Below are 21,729 nucleotides of genomic sequence, written 5' to 3' on the forward strand. Positions count from 1 at the left end.
CTGTATGTATATAAAAGTAAATCTATAATCCAGACAGAACAGATTGTACAAAAATATGCAACCAGACGTTTAAGACCATTGCGGTTAGCACTTAGCAAAAGAGTTAGGGAAGACCTGTTTCATCTTGGTGCTTTGCCTTACTCATTTACCTCCTTCACCTGTATGTTTTTTTATTTTTTAGAGGAGTTGAAATTAGATGAGGTTTATCAAAAGTATCAGTCAGCAGAGGGCGCTGTTGTACCAAGCAAGACATTATGACTCAGTTCAATAATGTTTGAATTACCAGTAAAAAGTATAATACAGATAAAAACATCACCTATATCAACATGTTAACCAATCAGCATTTAAGTGAACAGTGTTTGCTGATTGGTTGAGCCAGAGCCCAAATAGACCCTGCTGAAAACTTCAAATTTAAAAGGGAAAATGACCTTACACATCCAGAGCTCCAGTGATTTCTGTGTGGTTTGTGCTACGTGTAATTTTAACTTGTCTGTATTTTCCTGTGCACCTTTGGCAATTGGCTACCTTTAGGTGTGTAATATGATGCCATTCATGTATCAAACTCTCTTATTTACTCTTCTTGGCTTTTTGGAAGGTCACATTCCAAATTCGCTTTTGCTCTGTTAATGAAATTGTTTCCTAGTGTGTCAGCTGTTGCTAGACAGGTTGTCGAACCTGACAGTAAATAGTAAAGGTAAATATGTAAATGTGTGTGTCGGGGGTTCCTCAAGTTCCTCAGTGCACTTTTATTCATCATTTTCATGATTTCCCCTAACAAAGATTAGGAAGCCCTTGCACATTTTCTAATATAACCATGGTGATGAAATGTAACCCAAGAGTCAACATCTATTCGATATGAAATGAATTTGAACTTTCATTGGCCCAAAACTAAAGATTTAGTTTTAGCCAATGACTAGGCTAAAGCTAACTAGCCAAGTCATTGACATTTTCATGTTTTTCTTTTAATGTGATGATTAAAATTTTTCACTGTTCTCTTAATACACTTAAAGAACGGAAATGTTTATTTACTTTTCTCTGAAGAGCTATACATTATCATATTTCCCAATGGTTCTATGCAAATATGTCTTTGCTGCCTTTTGTGTTCCAAAAAAAAAAAACAAAACACTGCTGTTGCCTTACGTCACAAGTGAGCGTTAGCATGGGTGTATGGAAAGCTCATACACCCACCTGTGGGTGTGTTGCTCTTTGTAAATACTTTTCATCACAGAATATTCTACACATTCTTTTATGGACCTCATCAGACATGAAGCCTTTGACAGACCCAACTTTTTGTCCTCACTTGGTGAAAGCTAACCTAAATTAAAGGGAGTCATTTACTTCAGGAGCCCGTAAACATTCACATTTTTTTTTTTTTTGGTTCTATTTATCTAGACCTAGATTAAACTTAAATTTAATTCCACACGTTTCCAAACTGAATGGAAACTCTGACACAGTTAACTGGGTGTAGAGCAGCCGTCCTACCTAAGTGGGAGTGGTTTAGCTCAGGAGGCAAAAACTTCAAAAGCCAAATTAAATAGTCATATGAGTGACAGAGAGACAGGTAGGCACAATGTTTGCTCTAAATGAAGAAGAAAATATGGACACATCCGACACTCCGTGGCATTGGTATTACCAGGCAGATTGTGGGAGGTGGCACAGATTTGAGGTAAACATTTATCTCATTTTTTTAAGAATTGTTGTTTGATCAATACGGTAATGTTCTTCTTTTTGTTCTTCAGGATGATCCCAGTAATCGTGTAAGGAGCGAAGATATAGAGAAATTCTATTTGAATGACCAATCCTTTATGCTTGTAGATGCCGGCAGCTACGTGAGCAAAATAGATTTTTCAGGTGTGTGTGTGTGTGAACACCCATTTAATCTCAGTTTTGGTTTGCTGCTAGTGAAAATTGGCTAAAATGCGTGTGTGTTTTTTCCCGTGCAGTGATGTTGCAGACGGACCTCACCACAGGAAAACAAAGAAGAATCCAGCGCAACTTTAATCTTGAGAATAGGTGGGGTCCAGTTTACCATAACTCTGTCACTTCAGTTTGATTTTACACTAAATGAAAGTGAAACCATGGCCGTAGTTGAGACTTTGCTCCTTCCACAGGTGTTCCTGTTTCTGTGCTCCACCTGTTACCTGGGAACATTTCGATGCCACAGCTCCTTACCAGGTAAAAAACTGAGAAAACTTCCAAGTGACACTGCAGGGTAAAACACACATAGGCTCGTTTGGTGTAGCTCCAAGGACCACATTTTTTGACGTGCAGATATTTTTCTCTAACTTAATATTTGAATGGTACATTAATGATATTTGTGCATTTTTAACCTTCTATTCTGCTCACGCCTTACACCTCTGCATCCTTTATGTCGCACAGCTGATCCCGCTGGATAAACGCACCCCAGAGTATCAGGATGTGGCTCATTATGCGAGACATAATGGACTCCTGAATGAGACCATCGTATCAATAACCAGGATACAAAACTTGGACCTCTGGGAAATGTATTGCAGGTAAGAAAGGTCTTCAGATGTAAGTGCACTATATATTTTTTACCCTCCTCTAGCTTGAAAACAAACAAAGCAACATTTTTTTATTTATTTATTTTTAAAGAAAAAAGAAACAACTGATGAGGCTTAAGGGTACCAACAGCATTCAAGAAAGACGGCTTTTCCACGGCACTGACAGTGAAAATATTGCCAGCATTTGCACAAATAACTTTGATTTACGGTTGGCTGGTCAGCATGGGAAACTCTATGGCAAAGGTAATGAAATCAATATAGAAACCTGTATGTATGTGTGTGTGTGTGTACTTGTATATATTACATATAGAGGACCACTTTCACTCTTTTCACCAACGAAGTGGGGCCTTTTGCAGAATGTGAGGACCTCAACCTCACTTATTTGCTTTACTCAATAGATTTAGAGGTATGGTGTGAATTAAGCTTTGGTTAAGGTTAGGATTAGGAATATCCTAACCTAAATGTAGTTGCTAAAGTGAATAGAATTCATTACAAAATATTTGCTTCTTTTTAAGGTGATCTAATAATTTTTTCCCCTTTTTCTCTCTGCAGGGATATATTTTACCACTTATGCATTCTTTGCAAACTCATACAGTACCACCACTAGAGCTCTGACAAACGGTAAACTCACTAAAGTGATCTTTCTTGCTCGGGTGATGGTTGGGAAATCGAAACGTGGAGAGTTTTATTTCTGTAAACCAGATCATGGAAGTCTTGAAAATGTTCACGACAGCTGTGTGGATGATCTCGACGATCCCATGATATTCATCATATTTGATCCAAATCAGATATATCCGGAATATCTTATTGAGTATGAACTTTAGTCTGTTTAGGAGAAAAGCTGCACACATTTCATTTGAAGCCCAGATTTAATCGTTTACAGTGGAAACCGTTTGTTTTATAACTAATTTATTATATAATTATTTTTTTTTGTATTTGCATTAGAAGTTTATGATTTTACAAAATGTTACGATCACAAAATGAAGATTTAGGTATTCAGAGATTCAAAAGAAAACTGTTGCAGAACCACATCAATGCTTCATTCCTGTTTTAACCTCTTTTGATCCATTAAGGTCTCCTGCTTCTTGACTGCATGTCTGGAAGAAACATGCAGATGCATGTTTATATTATAAGTCATTAACCTGAATTATTATCAATCTTTTATTTATTTATTTATTTTAAGCTTTCTGAAGTATTAGGTAGATCCTGGCTTCTACCAAAATCATACACAGAAGGATTTTGCAGATTTCATATTACAGCTTCTGACAATTCCACAAAACAAAATCTTAAGCTCCAACATGCTGTACAGTCTTTTAATGCAAATTAAAATCATCCATCTGCTTACCTTTTGCTTTTCTATTGCTGACAGGTGAAAACAATAAAGGCTCCAAAGGAAGTAATGAGAGCAGAAAACACTAAAGCTTAAACTTCCCCACTTTAGTTTATAGCAGTAATTACTCTGAAGAATAAAAGGATATTCTGTAAAAATCAATCTTCGTATATATATAGAGAGAGATTTTTCAGCATAAATGTGTGTTTGATTAGAAGTAGTACGGTAATTGAAACCCCTGAGGGGAGAAGGGAATTGCAATCTGAAATAATATATAAAAATACTCTTAAAGTTACCACCCTACTAGCTAACATGATTAAATATTTCAAAAATAGAGTTTGAAGTGAATTCGTATCTGATTGATACCTTAGAATTGAATGTAAAAACGAGGCGTAAAATAAATCAAATTAGATGGACTTCATAAAAACTGCCAGCAGAGTGCGCTGTTGCATCATGAAGGAGCTGTGCATAAACGTATGTCCCAAAACCTACAATCTCATTCACTTTTATAAGCAAATATCACAGAAACTATGTATGAGACTTTATTTATTTATTCTCATCATACGCCACATGAATTAAAACTAAATCACAATCCATTTTTTTGTTTGTGTTTCTTGCTATTCTGTTTTTTTTTTGTATATTGTTAAATTCAGAACCATTTCATTACTGCTAACATTATATACGAGCTAGAATGCAATCATTTAGAACATTAAATTAATTTTATGCTATTCATGTAAGAGCTTTCTATCTGCAAATGAAAACCTCATACTCCATCCTGGGTTTTTTTTTTTTTTTTTTTTTTTTTTACATTTTGATTAAATACCCAAATATTTTGGGCTTAAAAAAAAAACAAAGTTTGAAACTTTGAAACTGTTTCAGAGTTTCTTCCAAGCTATTAACAGAGTGATGTTTGATCTCTTCTTAAATATTTACAGCTTGGTGTTCTCCAAGGCTGCCTTTTTATCTACAAACACTTTGATGCCTGTTGGATTTGATGGTATCAACATGACGATAATGGCTCCGTATCCATCTCTAATTAGCTCATCTGCGTGTGTGTGTGTGTGTCACTGACTGAATGTCAGTCATTATGCTCTGTTGTTTGTAGGGGAATTAAACTGGACTAAGATTTCAAAGATCTCAGTCATGTTTTCATCAGCTTGTCTCTCCTTAACTTTCTTAGAAGCTGTTCAGCCAATGGATCAATGTGTTTCTATACACACTTTAGAGGTTTAATTGGCTTAATCTGTTTATATAAACCTGTAGAATAAAATACTGCTGTATATTTCTTTTTGCGGTACTTCATAGCAAACTGAGATTTTTTTCCCAAACTGTTTTCCGACGTGAATCAAGACGTGAAAAGCTGTTCAATTGTGTCCCCCGCTCTTCTGTTCCATCTAAGCTCCAGAAAGAAACACTCTCACTCGAAAAATCGTTTTACTTTTATTATGGAAAAATCTTCATTGTACTTCTTACAAAACAACAGACGGTTTCAGCTAGACGTGTTCTATAATTAAATAAACATCCACAATCATCAAAGAACACCTAACACGTGAAGAAGCTCTCTCTCTCTCTGTGTCACAGACCTTCAGCTCTGTAACAGGAATCACAACCTGATATCCCTGAGCAGAGAGGAAAAAAACAACAAAGAACACTAAAGATAAAGATGACTGTCATGTCGCCTTCTGCAGTCTGATTGGAGGAAAGAAAACGGGTGAGATGATATGGCACAAAGTTGGCATTTATAATACATTATCAATAAATTAAATTTCATTTGATCACATAGTATGAAACACCGTCTGACACAACAAACAAAACACGAGTGTTTACAGATCCTGCTTGGCACCGAAAGGCGTGAGAACTCATTACAGGCTTTGGCACCACTGAGACGTTTTTGTTTTTCTATCTGAAATGTTACAAATTTGACAAATCTTTACTTTTTCAACTGGATTGGCTTTCTATTGTGTTTTTTTTTTTTTTTTTGTGCGTGTGTGAATCTTTGTATTAAGAAAAAATCTCGCTGCATTCTTTTTATGCCTTGTTCTCTTCCAGCATTATATGTTCAGGACCAATAGTTTTGTTTTGTTTTGTTTTTAAAATAAATTCTAATCACATTTAAAAAAAAAAAGGAATGAGAATGGCACCCATCATGCAATTCAACCAACAAAACGCTGGTTAGCTTTGTGCTAACAACAACAAAGCCTGAAGCAAGATGCTACATTCATGCTATGCTCCCTTTAGATGATTAAATACGTTTCTTTCCATGATGGACATGTAGATTTCCCTTTGTGTAAAAGCAGATAGTGACACAAAACACCACTGGATGGCGACACATTTCAAAATCGCTTCAGGTAAAACAATTTCAGAAAGCCCCTCATTTAAGCTACTGTTGCACGCAACAGTAAAGCTACAGTCAACTCAGTATTTATGGAAATGCTGCAGTTTGTGATTCATTTATTTATTGTGGTTTCAGTTTTGTTGTTCTCTTAATTTTTTTTGTAGAGCTTTGATCTACTAACAAAAATCTTTACTGATCTCATGGCTTATGAATTTTTTTTCTAGTCTTTCCATTCCTAAGTGGTCAGTTTATTATCTATATATAAATTAATTACTATATGATCACACAGTTAATATTCGGATGTCCTTAGTGTTTTGTGTTAGGTATGAGCACGATTAGTGCAGCTAGCCTTGTTAGCTGTAAAGCGCGGTCTCCATGTGTTATCTCTTGGAACAGCGGTTCTCAAACTTTTCTGTAATTTTTTGAACCCGTCCTACAGAACAAGACCGGATAAAAAATATATATATATATATAATGTATGATGCATTTATTTTATATTTACCCAATTTGTTTTTGTTGTGTCAAAATGTGAAGTATATGTAACCTGGGTGTAAATTTCTAGCTTTCATCTACTAATTTTCTCCGGCTTCTCCAACTCTTTATTAAATCACATGATAATCCTGTTAATAGTGTCGCTCTCACGAAACTATGAAGCAACCAATCACGGCTCAGTTTCCAAGGTCACGTGTAGTATTGCAGCCTATCGGCTGGCTATATTAATTTGAGCAGGAAGTTTGAACACTAGATGCGTTGGGGGGAGCAGAGTTACAGGTTTGTCGAGCGTCGTTCTTTATGTTCTTCGCCTTATTTTATTTTGTATAAAAATAGTCTATCTATAATGACATCATAGGAGCCGACTACCACCAGACCAGCAAGGAGAGATGTCAGTTATATGTAAAACAAACGGCGGATCTGGTGAGTGTTGTTTTGACGTAGCGAGTAGCATTATGCTTGGCTGTGTGGGACTGAACTAACCCACACTGGGTTGAATAATGAAGTTTTAACCTTTCTAAATTGTATATTGATTGGATTGATAATGAACTTTATATATTGAATATGGATTTGTGTACACATTAGAATGATTGAATTGGATTTCAATGTTTATTGGTCCTGTTTAATTATACAGGCCAGAAGATGGCGAGCTAAATGTCCAGGCCTAGAGCCATAAGAAAAGATTACACTTATGTGAAAAGATTACACTTATGTGTGAAGATTTCCGCTCTCCTGCCAGGATGGTAGGAGGCTCCTTGTAGCCTGAGAATACTTTTTGTTTCATCCTGACTCCTGATTCTCCATATTGGACCGATCAAGCACCTTACCCAAAGCCAACTTGTCTTGGGATCTGTGTACCTCAGCTTGGGGTCAAAGGACTGAAGGGTGTGGGTTTAGTCAACGGTGGGATTAATTTATTTTGGGTTTTGTCATTTTTGTTTTTCTTTCTTGGTATTGTGCATATTTGTTTTATTTATTTATTTATATGGCCTTTTAGATGTCTGTCTGCCTTGTTGAATTTGTAAGTATGTATAATCATTGTCTTCCACCGTGAATATAACTCACTGGCACACTGCAAATCTTCAGACTCCGTGTCTCCTTCATGAGCCAAATGCTAGTCTTCTGAGAAACCAGCCCAATTGATCCATTCTTTAAATATACTACATATAGCTTTTGTCGATTGATTTAAAACACTGATTACATTTTTGGGAAGCATCAAATTATAGTTTATATTTGTCTAAAACATGTTAAAAGGACAAAGAAAGCAAAGTTCTTTGCGAATACATTTTCTTTTATATGTAAACTGCTTATCGATCGCTTAAACTCATGGCAGCCATGTTGGATTTCATAGCAAATGTACGAAACCTGCACTTATCAACCAAAACACTCACCGCCTCTCGGATAAGAAAGTCTTTTCTTTCTATTTTGATACTTACAAGAAGAAATCTGACAAACTAAGAAAGTCCAAGTCTTGTTGTGTTACCGTTTTAAAAATGTCAAGGCTAGAAAAAGATTGAGAACCACTGTCCTGGAGAATATAGATTTTTTTTTTTTTTTTTTTTTTTTTTTTTCCCATAACTCTGAGATTTCAAAGAGGCCGTCCATGTTTACACCCAAGTCCACCTGGTATCTGCTGAGGTCTCTCTCTTCCCTTTGATACCGTTTCCTGCAAAATTTCAGGTTCCTCTGATGCCTCCCTAATTCCCACAGCAACAGATTCCAACCTGAATTTTGCTGTTGTTAGTGCCTACGTGTTTACTGCTTGAAGAAAAGAAAGTATTTGTGAGGGTTTTTTTTTTTTTTGACACCACTGGTCGGAGCTCGTCCCTAGCCAATTTCTCGGTGCATGTCTCCGTTTTGTCTCCTCCTTTTAACAAGAGCTGTGTCACATTTATGGTAAAAGAACCATCAGATTTAGTTTTAGTAGTCTGAGCCACCAAACGAACACTGTGGCGTGATGCAGAAGTTTGCCGTCAAACCTCAAACGCACCTACTTCGACCGTCCCAGAACTCGACTGAGTATTTTGTTTCCGTTCCGCTCCACGCTTCGAGCGCCGCCAAGAGACGAGACAGCAGGTCGTCTCGGTTTAGGGCTCCTCTCTCTGCTTCGTCTTGAGCCCCTGTCGCTCCATGATGTTCCACAGCTTGCGCAGGTTGGACTGAGTAATGGCGTCGTCGGGTTTGAGTTGAAGGGCTCGTAGGTAGTTGGCCTCCGCCTCGGGAAGCTTCCCATTCAGGTGAAGGATGGCGCCAAGGTTCATCAGAGCAGCTGGGTACTGGAGGAGGAGAGGGAGGGGAGGGGGAAAAAGAGGGATGGATCATCACAAGAGACAAAGTTGGTGCCTTAGAAATGATGAGTGATGTGAGGCGTTGCGTTTGAGGATTGCCGAACTTGGCACCCTTATTTGGAAAAACTATTTTAAACTTGACCTTCTTAACTCTACGCTTGACGCAGCTATTTATCAGAGATACACGCTTTAGGAACCTGGCCAGACTTTTCGTAGGAGACGGATTCCTTACATGTGGCAGCGGGGTTTTTTTGTTGATTTTTTTTTTTGGATCACATCAACAGCTTTAAGAGATTTCACAAAAGAAAATTTAGATTTTTTTTTTTTTTTATTGTTTTGAAGAAAACAAGCTTTTGTTTGCAGTGGTGAAATTTACTTAAGAGTAAAATAATTCAAGATGTACAGTGTTGGCCATAGTGAAACATCACAGTAACAGGAGTGGCTGAAAATCAAAGTAATACACCAAACAGAGAGGCGGCTATAAGACACTGCATGAGCTAGAGCACAGTATTTATGTATGAGCCATACTTAATCAAAGAACCATATATTTTAGGTTGTAGAATAAATCCCTTGGGTTTTAAACAGTGAATGAACACTGAGAATCTACAAAGTCCTTAACGAATGTAGCTGACAAACGCACGCAAATCTCCTACTACACAGATCTGGCTTTGCTCCCGGGCCCCTACACACTCCCAGCATGATGCATGGGTCGAAATTTGGCAACTAGTTCACGCATTTTCCTTCTCAAGCACAACAGTTGGTCTCTTCTCAAGGAGTGCGTGTCACCAGGTTAACATTCCACTTTCCGCCCCCTGACTGATCTCGAAACCTTGTTTTTCACGCCCGACTGTCGCAAACAAGCTAGCGGCCCGTTGGTTTTTCCTCAATTCGCATGAGTTGAGCGTGAGAGCTCTTCTGAACTTTGTTCTGTTTAATGTTCCTCACATTGAACTGTTTACACAGGTGAGACAAACTCCACTTATTCAGATAAATGTGGATTCCTCCGCCTTTGTAAACAGCAGAAACCTGTCCTGTGGGACGTCCAGAAGGAGAGCCGGGATTGAAATATTACGTGTATACAGAACTTCCACAGACGTTAGTGTTTCCCTCGTTCCCTTTAAATAGCGCCTCAAAGAAGCCAGATTTTCTTGTTTTGCAGAATTTAAGTCCTTAAGTGTTTTTCACTGGACATTACATGATGTTTTAAGAGCAGTTTCCATTTAGTGAAGTACTTTGCCAACCACCATTGCAGGTCATTATGGAAATTACAGGCAAAAACGACATAAACGAGCCCTACAAGAATAAACCAGTAAGCCAAACGGTGTGAAGTTCTGATTATAATTGTTTGGCTGCTTGGCACAGATCTGTCATTTCTGAACATTTTCAACAGGAAGGGAGGGTTGAGGCTTTTGGAGAGCCTTTCCAGAAGCTTTAGCTTTTGCCGGTCAGAGAAGCCAATTTCACATTTCCACAGATTCACAAGAGTGCAGAACAGAAATGAAGCGCCTGGTCTAAAATCGACACCTGTGGGCCTGATTGACATTCGCAGAACTTGAACAAGTCCGATATCTTCTGGACAAAAGTTTTATAGTCAAATGACACAAGGAGTCAAGATGAGGCTTTTTAAGACCAAAATGCCAAACATTGCAGTGTATCATCATGCTACTGGACTGTGTTTGCACAGCGTTACTAGAGTATTGCACAAAATAGACGGACGAACACAAAGGATTATGTCCAAATTGTTCAACTTGACCTGAAAACAACAGTTATGAGGCTGAAACTTGGACACGCTGTCCCCGTTGTCCAGAATGGGAGAGGTAGCATCATGCTGATGTTACAAAGTGGAGGGAGAGGGGGAGGGGGGAATATTATGTAATCACCCACCCTGAATACAGTTGATGAATATACTGTCGTCGCCAAAGATCAAAACATAAACCAAGTATCCAGACCATGCTTAATATTTTTGGGCACATAAACCTTTCCAGTGGGGGGGAAAAGAATATATAAATCACTTACATATTCATTACATTTTCTTTGCACGTACAGCAACTTCTGAATCTTTCATGACCTGAAACCTATTGGATTAAGCTGATATTTGAGAGTCTGTCGCTCACCAGGCAGAATGTGTGCAGGGAAAAATGTCAGAGACAACCCCCCCCCCCCCCCACACACACACACACATCCTGACAAATGACGAGAGAAGCCCTCTGCGTGTCTCAGAGTGTGCATGAGGGATTTCAGGCTGCTTTCAAATACGTTTCAGACCACTTGTTTTTAACAGATGAACAAAAATAATAATCTGAATTTGATTTTTATTTGGGGAAAATGCAGATGTGTTAGCCTTAAACTGGGCTAAATTTACTCATAAGATTATGTTGCTTAATAAAACAAAACAAAAAAAACTACACATTTAAATTTTTAACAGGCTGAAATAATGGAAAATATCATTCAGGGGGCATCTGGTGCACTTATACTAATCTGAGAGGAATGGTTGGAGAGAAACGACCGACAAGGAAGGTTTGAAGAGACGGCTTCAAAGAGCGCAGCTGTATAAAACTGGTTAATGCAGTGGAGACATGAAGGTCAAAGCTTTTTTTCACTGTAACGGTGCATAAGTTACAGAGCCCATAATCGCAAACCAGACGACCATAACAAATCACAGCGAGAAGCTTTCCCCCCAACCCTCCACCCCCCTCCAGGCCTTGTTCCCCTCGATTTTAAATTAATTCTCCTCCAGCGCACCTCCACCTCCACACACCCTCCGTCTCTGAAGTGACTGATGTACACAAGTCAGAAACGGGATGTAATATCTCCAAACTTCCTTAGCCATGTGCGCGGACATGAAGAGACGTGATATGGCCCCCCCCACCCCCTGAAGGCTCCTCCGTCTGTTTTTTTTTGACCTGATCGAGTGTTTACTTCGACGTCGGACGGCAATAACCGCTAAACCCGTTTCTCTCTCTCTCGCACGTTCTGTAGTCGTGATTGCTGAAGCACGTCCAGACGACGTCTCGCAGAAATAAGCAGCTTCTATTTTCTGCTCAGGCCTTATTGGAACAACAGTACCACAATGTCAGAAAGATGAGGGGAGTAGGGGGGTGGCAGGGAACGGGCGGGGGGGAAAAGTGCACGGTGTTGTAAATTGAATTTACAGAGCAGACGTGTGCGCAGCAGTTCCATAATAAGTGCAAACAGGCCCGGGTACTTACATCTGGTCTGAGGCTAGCTGCACGTTTATACTGCCGCTCTGCTGCTTCATTTAGATTGGCCTGTCTGAGGAGGAAGAACACAGATTTTCAAAAAAAAAATACCCGTAACCCCGGCCTTGTGTTATTTTGCAGGATTCATCCATTACTTGTCACGCAAACAACACACAGTATTACCTTTTTTTATTTTCTGCTCTACGGTGTGCAACTAAAACAGAGTTGGACAAAATTGACTCCTATTGCTATTCTGAAAGCAAAACAGCAGTCAGAAAAATGCATACTGGTTATAATCTACATAAGAATCCTTTTATTTTTAAATTAAGCTAAAGGATCTGCACATTTTGTCATGTTACGGTTGGAAATCTTGATGTATTTTATTGGAATTTACAACGACAACAAAAGTGCTGCATACGTGAAAAGTGGAAGGAAAACGATACTTTCCTTGAATCATTGTGTTGCCATATTTCACTCTGTGATTCCTTTGCACCACTCTTTGCTCCTCTACAGATGATCACTGCTGAATTTAGGTCTGAGTCATTCTGACAAATGAATATGCTTTCATCTTGATTATTCTGTAGCTCTGCAACTGTGTTAAAGCCTCAAAAGCTCAAGTCTTTTATCCAAAATTCAGCCTGTGTTTAGCTTCATTCATCCCAACAACCCTGAGTTACATGAACGGTGTTGCCATATCAATTTTTTATAAATTCTAAGAAACAGAATGAATACATCCGAGATATGACACAGGCTGCTTTTCCGGAGCAGATTTCTCCTCTGGTACACTGTGAACCTTTTCGGCGTTTGCACTTGGATCCTCACCGGGAGTCTCTTCCTCCTCTCTTTATGCCCTAAAGTTGATCAAATTGAGGTTATATATAGATAACTCGGTTCTTATCTTCAGCCAAGTTGCTTCCTGCACCGAACTACACACTACATACAGCGCATCACGAGAACATGTTATTGACACACGAACGTGCTAATTGGGACACCTCCACCCGCAAAAAAATGGCAAAAGATTGGCGAAAATGTGTTGATCATTAAAAATGTAGGTTAATTAACAAAAGAGAGGATCTATTCATCTGAATAACATTTATAAGTTCAATACTGATCAATACAAATCATGTACAGGGTATCCCCTGCCAGTCACCCAGCTTTTATAAACTTAATCATTTAGTGAGCTTCCAAAGGCTATAAAAAAATCTGAATATGAACGTATGGATAGACAGAAACTGCTAAATAAAATGTGTAATTCTCTAAATATTGAGCTTAACATTGAACTGATGTTATGAAGCAGTTAAATAGTTTTAGCTTCAGTAAAGTGATTAGAAAATTGCATTCGTGGACTTCAGTAAGGCAGATTATGATGAAACAAAGTGTTATTAGCAAGTGTTGCAGCACTTGCTAATAACACTGGAGTCGGTCAGCATTCACTCTGATCCCACGGATGTAAAGATGCGACTGGAGCCAAGAAGCCTTGAAACGTCGGCGAGTCCTCCCCTCACATGTCACAGCCGGATACATTAGTCTGCAGCAGTTCATGCGCTCCACACGTAGAAAAACATTCAGAGACTACACGAAGAGTTCGCTTCACCAAAACTAATAAGCAAAAATAAGAAAAATCCTTCCCGGCAATGCAATTTGTATCCATAAAGCTCCAACGTAAGCAAAAAATGGCTTCAGCTTCTTGAGTTCGCTTGGGTTGGAGCTCTCAACGTTTTAAAAGAGCACAAAGACTCAGGAAGGCGAAAGTAAATGTGGCCATCCGAAATAATGACACGTTCACCTCCATGCTTTGCAGTTGATATGAGTTTCTTTTCCCATGATGTTGGTTTATGAGACATGTCCTCTGTACTGGTCTAAAAAAAAAAAAAGGGTAGTTTTAGACAAATCTACAAAGAACATTAGTCTAGAAGCTCTGGTCTTCTCTCTGGGAAAATTTCAGTCTTTGGACTCAAGTTTTCCTTCGAGAGGAAAAGTTTTCCTTCTTGCACATTTCCCTTAAAAGATTCTTTCTGACTGTACAGAAATGAACTTTCACATCATGCACTGTAGCCACATTCTGCTGTTTTAGGGTTTTCGGAGACTAATTTCAGAAATGACCGATTTCAACTTAAACTGTTTTTCAACAACCTGACAACGCTGCAATCTTCTTTTTGAAGGTCTCAGATAGCTCCTTCGATCGTACAATAATGTCTCAAAAACTATGGCAGCCCACTAAAATAAGTAAAGTTTTTAACTAGACAAAACTCATTGAAATGCTTACTAGTGATCTTTTAGTCGTGTGCCACTGCGCTTAATTTTAGCAGTTATAAGAAGCGATAGATGTGGGGCGTTTTTCTTTATCCCTCAGGAGAGATATCACTTTTATTGCATTTTAGAGAAAATCTAAACTCGTTTCTACTGCCCTCATTGTTCATTCGCGTTGCTCGAATTTCTCATTTTAGTTCAAATATGTTATTAAGACATATCGGCTTTCGTTGGGTGTTCCAGTTTCGTTAACGACCAAGGCTTGCAGCTCGTCTCCACAACACGTGTTAGCGTTAACAGGTGTTTGTCACATCATTAAACCCTAATCACTCTGGATTGATGTCATGAAGCCTCGCGGCTGAAAGAACCAGTGAGTCGCAACACGGCAGGGCTAATCTGTCATCTAGATATACTCCCGTGCTTTCAGCGGCAAACCCACAGCCAACCTCCGAGAATGTCGACTTGTTACAAATCCTCTGCTCCGAGAGGGGATGCCGGCAGGCAGTAATGACTTCAGCAGATATGTCGAGCAGAAAAGAATTAAGGCTCATCATTCCAATATTCCATTCTGCTACGGAGATGCTGGGAGAGGGAGGTCGTGTGAAGTCCCTTTTGACACTCTTTAGGATTTATAAGTTGCCTGCGGATGCGCTTGCCAGACTTATGAAGGAAAATTCTCCAACGGCTCTCTTTATAAGTCCCGGGGTGAAACCTCATTAAGACGGACCGAAGCTGCATAGATCTTTTACAGCCTATGTTTATTGTACGACTTTTATTTTTAAATGACTCTGTAAAAACACAGCAATGGGGGAAAAAACCCACAAATGCTAGAGGAGCTGGCGACGGATATGGAGTTCCAAGACATTTCTGGAAACATGTTGCCATTCACCGAAGGTGGGGAAGCCCCCACCCTCCTAACCCCCCCCCCCCCCCCTGAATGTTTCTGTTTACAAGCAGTCGACCTGAGCATGTGAGCAGCGTTGAAGACCACATCGAATTCATCCATGTCCAGCTCGGCAGCTCTCTCAGCCATCTCCGCTGCTTCTTTAGGACGAGACTGCTCCAACAGGAACTGACCTGGAGGTAAACAAAGGACCTTTTGTTTTTTGTTTCTATTCAACAGAACAGAAGGTAGACTTAAAAAAAATATAGAATAAATAATCAAAGAATATGAGTAAAACCCATGGCTCCTTGATGGTGGTTTTACTTATAATTGTGTTTCCAATATGCTACCCTAAACCTAACACCTGTCATTGAATTAGACTGAATCCTTGATATGCCTTGGTCTGTTTGTCGAGTGCATTTCAGCTGCAGTACTGTTCAAAATATGCATTTTAAGAGGCTTTTTCTACTTTTTTTTTTTTTTTTTTTTTGCAACCATTAGGTACATATGATTTTTAAAAATGCTATATTCTGAAAAGTTGCTAGGCATCACATTTTCCTAGCCAAATCTACTTAAACAGACACTCTTATAGACAATATTTACCACATCACTACATTTTTGTAATCTTGCTGACAAAAAAATAAATAAACAGGAGCGGTTACAAAATTTCCCCAAATCCAGAAAAATAAGTACAGTAACTGACTCAAAAGGTTAGATAATTTTTGTTAAAAATGACAAAGAATTAGGAAAAACAAAGAAGAGAGCTATTATGCTGAATAAAGTATGAGCAGCTTTTGTTCACACCACTGCTAATTTCCACCTCCCAAAAATATAGCTTTGTCATTAAGGGCACAACATGCACTAATATAAGCTCAACAGCTTTAAGACGTTTATAGCTTCCTTCAGCTAGCGAGCAAAAATAACCTCTTTTTCTGAAGCGCCAGGGATTTTTCTTTGAATTACTTTTCTTCGGGGGAGGAGGCTTTCAATTATCATGGTACACCATGCTGCTTCGGTGTGACGGGAGTTACTTGTCAACATAAACCAAGAAGGGGGGGAAGCTTTTAGAGACGGACCCCAGATGATTGGTCGACTTTGAAGGACAGGAAGAGAAAAAAAAACGAGAGACAAGACTGAAAATGTGGGGCTGTGATTGCTTTGTTCGCTGTTGTTCCAGAATAAAGATGAGATGGAGGTAATTCATGTGCTCTCCTGGGGGGGGGAGTCTCGCCACCTGGTGAGGCTTTTCACAAAGGGTCGCGTAGAGGAGGAAGGGGGGTTGCTTGCATTAAAATGTGTCGCAGGGCGCAGTGACCGGAAAAGAGGAGCTTTTCGAGTTCATTCCCACGTGCACGTCCGCGCATTTATCTTTCGAGGGACTTTGTGGACTGATATCCACTACAAACTCATAGTTGATGCTCATCCAGCAAACCCCGATAACTGCAGCAGACAGATTGCAGATAAAGAAATGAAACAGCCCAGAAAACAAAACAAAAAACGAAACAAAAAAACAGCACCTTTAGCAAGAGACTACAAGATAATGGTGGGAAATAAAAAAAAGACCTAGAGCAAAGAGCGCGAGGGCTTCGGAGCAGGAAACGGCTCGCTCCAAAGTCAGCAACAGACCTCCTGCTACCGACCAAGCTAAACGAAAAGATATCAGACGAGGGGAAAGAAGCGGGAGGGAGATAAGGAAGTGGAGAAAGAGGGCATTGCACAACGGGGCTTTCAGCATGAGGACGCTTTTCATTTCCTCCGAATATCCTGGAGATATTAACGTGGAGCACCAAAGGAGGCCGTTTCTTCAGTCTGGAATGAAACGGAAGCGGAGGGGCAACACCGCGCCATGTTTTTCTATCTAACCTACAGTAAACCCTGTATCTCCGCGCTGTCTGCAAAACTTCAAACGGCTCACGCTTTAATAGCTGCAAGCATCAACTTAAGAGTATTTTGTGTTGTTAGCTGTGAAGGGGGCTGCAGATAAACCTCGAATTCAATCAATAACAGTCTCTGGCCCAAAGGAGAATGGGAGACAGAATCCCCCTACTCCTGTTAGATTTGAATCCAACTTCCTCTTCAAAAGCGGGAAAAATGTCACTCTTTTAATCCTCATTTTAATTCAGTTTGGGTTTGTAAGCTCACACGTTCCAAATCAAAGAAGGGCACATCACTTTGCAGCCAGGATGTGATGTGACTTTACCACTAAAACTCATCTCAGAGAGTACATTTAAAGAGTGGAGGTCCAAACAAACAAATCCTCCCCTCAGTCATCGCTTTGTCAACTGTAGATCACAGGGGGGAAAAAAAGCCATTAACAAATTGGAAACTTCGAGGCTATCAGTTTCATTGGAGGGAATGAAATCATCAGTGGTCACATAAAGCCAAGGCCCAGAGAAAATCATGGCATTTTGTAACTATTAGGGATGGTATTACAAATAACGGAACAAGATGTTAAATCTTCTGGAAAGAAAAAGTGTGAAGACCTTCAATGTATTTTAACAGACACACAAAAAAATAATCTCCCCACTTTTAGGTTTGACGGAGATTAGTTCATCACATTAAAGACAACGTGCTGTCAACTACTGAGAAAACTGTGAAGATATTTTTGGAAATGTGAGCGACGGATCTGAAACGCCTTTTTGAAAAGCGGTTCGCCGTGCCTATTAATAAGTGTCTTCTGCTTCTTACCGTAGTGCATGTAGCAGTTTCCTTTAGTTGGGTCGAGCTGAATTGCTCTCATGTAGTATTTCTCTGCTTCGGTTTTCTCCCCCTGAAAGGAGAGACGCAGACAAGTTGCGGCGAGTAATTAAGCTTAGATGTTTCCGTTTCGGTATGATCAGGAGGAGGATAGAGCAAAAACATATATTACATTTCATATTTGTGCATATTTTGCATAATTAGGCTGATTTCCTGGTGGGGGTAAAAAAAAACTGAGCATAAATTATCAGGATTCTAACAAAACCATTAATTATTATGTAATTTAGTTCTAATTGTGCATTTTTGGCAACTGTTTAAAAAAAAAAATCTCTGTTTACAAGTGTAGAGCAGCATTGAAACTGAGAGGGGAAAAAAAGCTTCCTCTGCAGCACTTCTGCTTCATGCTTCGGCACTGATTGCTTCCATATTGCCAGTGGGGTTGCCATTCAATAGGAAATGAGAGGGCCGTCCATATTAACATTGCCTCATTAGCTTCCTCCTGTGTCTGAACTTGGTCTAAATGAATGAGGAGGAATATTAGCTGTGGATGGCCTGTTTCACAATTCCTTTTGGCTGCTCTCTCTAAATTTCTCCTCCAACTGTCTATGAAAACCGAAGGTCGTCCGTCGGAGTATTTTATGAAATGTTTCAGGCTCGTGTGAAAGGAGAAAGTAAGCTTCTTTTTTTTAAATTTTTTTAATGACAATCTCTGGGAATTTGGTGATGAATTCATTAGGTTAACAAATGTCTTTGTATGCAGGCAAATGCTAGGGATAAAAAATGAGAAAACAAAGCTGTACTCTGGGAAATCCTGTCCAGGAGCGCAAAAGTTCAGGTGGAACTTTCCCAACGCTAACAGTGTCATTGATTGACCTGAGGGTTTACAGCCAAAACCGAAGTGATTTAATAAGGAAATGGAGTAATTCCATTATAAGCCTGTCATCTGGTGTTTGATTCAAGATTCATCCATCCTCTTGTTTCTCATTCTGCGTAGCGGAGGACGTGGATGTGTGTTCTGTCACCCCGAATCCCAGAAAGCCAAGCAGATGTCCGGCCACTCGAGGCGACACACGTGTAAGTACAAGTTTTCGTTACCCTCAGGTCTCGGCTAACAACGGAGCTGTGGGATCGAGGCCTGAAAGATCGCAGCTGCGAGTACGCAACAGTCCGCGCGCAGCTTCAGAGGCTTGTCGCGTCTTCAGCTCTGCGCCTAGGGCTGAGGAAGGAAGGAGGTCATGCATCTTCACGGGTGGGGGGGGGGTCGCAAAGAGCAAACAGTTCATTTCCCCCCGATCTAAACCCAGTTCAGCTGTGAACACATCTGTCGTCACGTCTTGCTTTTGTTGTCGTAGCATGGCGGAGAAGCTGGAAGCTGAGGAAATGAGATCTTTTTTTCTGCACAGCATAACATCACCGCTCCAAGTTTTGCTATTTTGTCTAGGATATCTCTTAACAAACATGGTTGCAAAAATAACACCAGGAACATATTCGGTTAAAAATAAGCGTTTCTTATCTGGACTCTCTTAACTCCCAAAGAAATTTCAACGTACACTTATACAGTTCTTACGAAGCAGTTTGTTAAAGTAATAGACCCTTTGGCCTTATTAACCACTGGGATGATCATAATGTTTAGTACATCTGTATTGCCGGTGTAAGTTTGTGTGTCTGCAAAGGGACGTACAATGATTGACAACAGTTTGCCATAGGTGAGGTGGGCAGGGATGTGGTCAGGCTTGGCTTTGAGGGACTCTCTGTACCAGTAACCGGCCTCTTCCAGCCTGTTCAGCCGCATATAGGCCTCTCCTGAAACGCACCACACACCAGGGCAGACAGTTAGCATTTTACGTGAGATATTATCATAAATATTAGTCATAGAAGTTTTAAAAAAAACAACTTTAAAAAAGTTGTTTTTAGAAGATGGAAGTGTTTTTTGAGCATCTTACATATTCACTCACTATGCTTAGTTACCCCATAGTAACTGTGGAATAACCAATCGGTGTAGTTTGTCAAGACTAATGTTAAGAGTGACTCTTCCGTGACTTCAATGAATCCCTGTATGGATCCTCTTGTTCTATTTTCGACGGCATTGATTTTAACGAAATACCAATACTGGGATTGGTTATCGGGAAATCTCAGTTCCCCCCAATCTGGATCGTGAGCAGGAAATCCTGGTTGAGACAACCCAATGGTAAGTCATTGTTTTATATATATTTTTCATCCTTACCATAAAACTACCCCGTTTAAGAACAATACTCCTGAATTTCTAGCATTAACATCGTTGTACACAAATCCAAAGACTCGGCAGTAGGGATGGATCCCGTGTCTGTAACAACGAACCAGTTAAATGACATCAAGTTTTGAAAACGTATCCGCTAGCCATCGCTGTACGAATACAAACACTGTCGCTCCCTAAAACCTTCAAACCACCTGACTAAATATACTCCTTAATCCTCCTCTACTCTGTGCCAGGAATTTAATTCCCATGAAATCTCAACTATGTCACCAGGATGAGCTTTGAGTAATGTAATTAGTGTTAGAATAACACAGAAGGGGAAGCGAGGTTTAACACAGCTCTTCCTAAATCATTTTCTATGGGGGGGGAGAGTGTGTCCACATATTTTAATCGGCATCGAGTCCAGTCGATTTGTTTTGCTGAATGTTTTGCATTTCCACCTTAAATTGCTGCACTCGCATCACAGTGAGTTCTCATTTAAAAGCAGTAATCCCTGTTGCAATTAATACTATGTCAACCCCTTAACACACCGGACTGCAAACAAAGACGCCACATTTTAAACTGTAACTCACCCATCATGTTGAAAAGGCTGTGTGGTGCAAACTGTTTTGGCATTTTCTGCACTGCTTCTTTATAAACATACAGAGCCTCCTGCAGCACAAGAGGGGGGGTGGGGGGAGCAATTTAAAAGCTGAGACTTCATTTTGCATAAAGCAAAAATTATTTATGCTTTTAGCAGTTTTGCTTTTAGTCTTTTCGGTGCTATTGAATACAAATGCGTCAGCAAGACTGACCTCCTGCTGGCCGTGCTCGTGAAGCAGCTTCCCCAGGTTGTACAGGCAGCTGGTGACTGAGCTCTTGTGGGCGTGAGGGTCCTTCAAGTTTTCATCTGGAATGTCGGCGCAAGTGAGGAAGGTGCGCTTGGCCTCTTCCAGGTTGCCCTGGTTCATGAGGATTATTCCTGTGTTCAAGTAAGCCGCTGCGTGCAAAAGTCGAGAGACCAGAAAGGGTTAAGCCTAAATAGAAAATTAAAAGGGAAATGATTTCCGAAAACAAACCACCAGAACGTTCATTAAAATGAACACCCTATCTGTTGCTAGGAAAAAGTAAAGAAAGCATGTTTTTTCCTGAATTTTTATTTACATTTTTTTTTTTTTTTACTGAAACAAACATAATAAACTACATCCCGGCATTCCTGAAGAGAAAAAGAAATGGAACTGAAATAAATGGTAGCAACAAGAACAGGAAGTACACTTTATTTATATAGCGCTTTTCTCAAACACAGCCCTCTATTTAAGTTATACAATGTATAAAATCAAGTGTGATGAATCACAGTAAAATCTTTTTTTAAAAATGCCTATTCAATCAGAAAGTGAAGCGCCATGGATAAAAGCAATAATATGGCGACAGAAAGGAAGAGATCAAAAAGCTGATTAAATACATATAGGAAAAGAGGGGGATAGAAATGCATTCACCTGGAAGAGATAAAGCTCACAAAG

The 21,729-nt window shown here is 39.6% G+C and overlaps 2 protein-coding genes across 3 annotated transcripts in view; one reads left to right on the plus strand and one right to left on the minus strand.

The window, feature by feature from the left end:
• The first annotated feature begins 738 nt into the window (after positions 1 to 738).
• On the plus strand, positions 739 to 5,076 carry LOC106933571 (protein mono-ADP-ribosyltransferase PARP11-like). Of its 2 annotated transcripts, XM_088003028.1 has the most exons (8): positions 739 to 1,666; positions 1,740 to 1,851; positions 1,944 to 2,013; positions 2,112 to 2,175; positions 2,380 to 2,513; positions 2,614 to 2,765; positions 3,075 to 3,143; positions 4,788 to 5,076. In XM_088003028.1, exons 1-8 carry the CDS (start codon positions 1,571 to 1,573, stop codon positions 4,829 to 4,831), a joined length of 741 nt encoding a protein of 246 aa, XP_087859154.1. In that variant the 5' UTR covers positions 739 to 1,570; the 3' UTR covers positions 4,832 to 5,076. The 2 variants fall into 2 exon arrangements, with proteins under 2 accessions (XP_087859154.1, XP_014868376.1); XM_015012890.2 differs by lacking the exon at positions 4,788 to 5,076 and having other exon boundaries at positions 3,075 to 4,448.
• A 203-nt stretch (positions 5,077 to 5,279) lies between these two features.
• The window catches only part of tmtc2a (transmembrane O-mannosyltransferase targeting cadherins 2a), a 51,008-nt gene continuing 34,558 nt past the window's right edge, over positions 5,280 to 21,729 (minus strand). Inside the window, exons 6-12 of the mRNA XM_015012893.2 lie at positions 21,025 to 21,209; positions 20,803 to 20,881; positions 19,679 to 19,800; positions 17,989 to 18,070; positions 15,380 to 15,494; positions 12,177 to 12,240; positions 5,280 to 8,955 (exon numbers count right to left, since the gene is read on the minus strand). Coding sequence (XP_014868379.2) covers positions 8,767 to 8,955; positions 12,177 to 12,240; positions 15,380 to 15,494; positions 17,989 to 18,070; positions 19,679 to 19,800; positions 20,803 to 20,881; positions 21,025 to 21,209 — 836 coding nt within the window. The 3' untranslated portion in view covers positions 5,280 to 8,766. The remainder of the gene's footprint in view (positions 8,956 to 12,176; positions 12,241 to 15,379; positions 15,495 to 17,988; positions 18,071 to 19,678; positions 19,801 to 20,802; positions 20,882 to 21,024; positions 21,210 to 21,729) is intronic.

This window comes from Poecilia mexicana, unplaced genomic scaffold (assembly GCF_051168715.1).
Source record: "Poecilia mexicana isolate PSO_F unplaced genomic scaffold, ASM5116871v1 scaffold_23, whole genome shotgun sequence".
Classification (NCBI taxonomy): domain Eukaryota; kingdom Metazoa; phylum Chordata; class Actinopteri; order Cyprinodontiformes; family Poeciliidae; genus Poecilia; species Poecilia mexicana.

Excerpts from the sequence above, each read along its gene's own strand:
- LOC106933571 (XM_015012890.2), top strand. The coding sequence starts at position 1,571 with ATGTTTGCTCTAAATGAAGAAGAAAATATGGACACATCCGACACTCCG. Across the intron at positions 2,014-2,111 it reads AACTTTAATCTTGAGAATAG|GTGTTCCTGTTTCTGTGCTC; the intron begins GTGGGGTCCAGT and ends CTCCTTCCACAG. Across the intron at positions 2,176-2,379 it reads ATGCCACAGCTCCTTACCAG|CTGATCCCGCTGGATAAACG; the intron begins GTAAAAAACTGA and ends TATGTCGCACAG.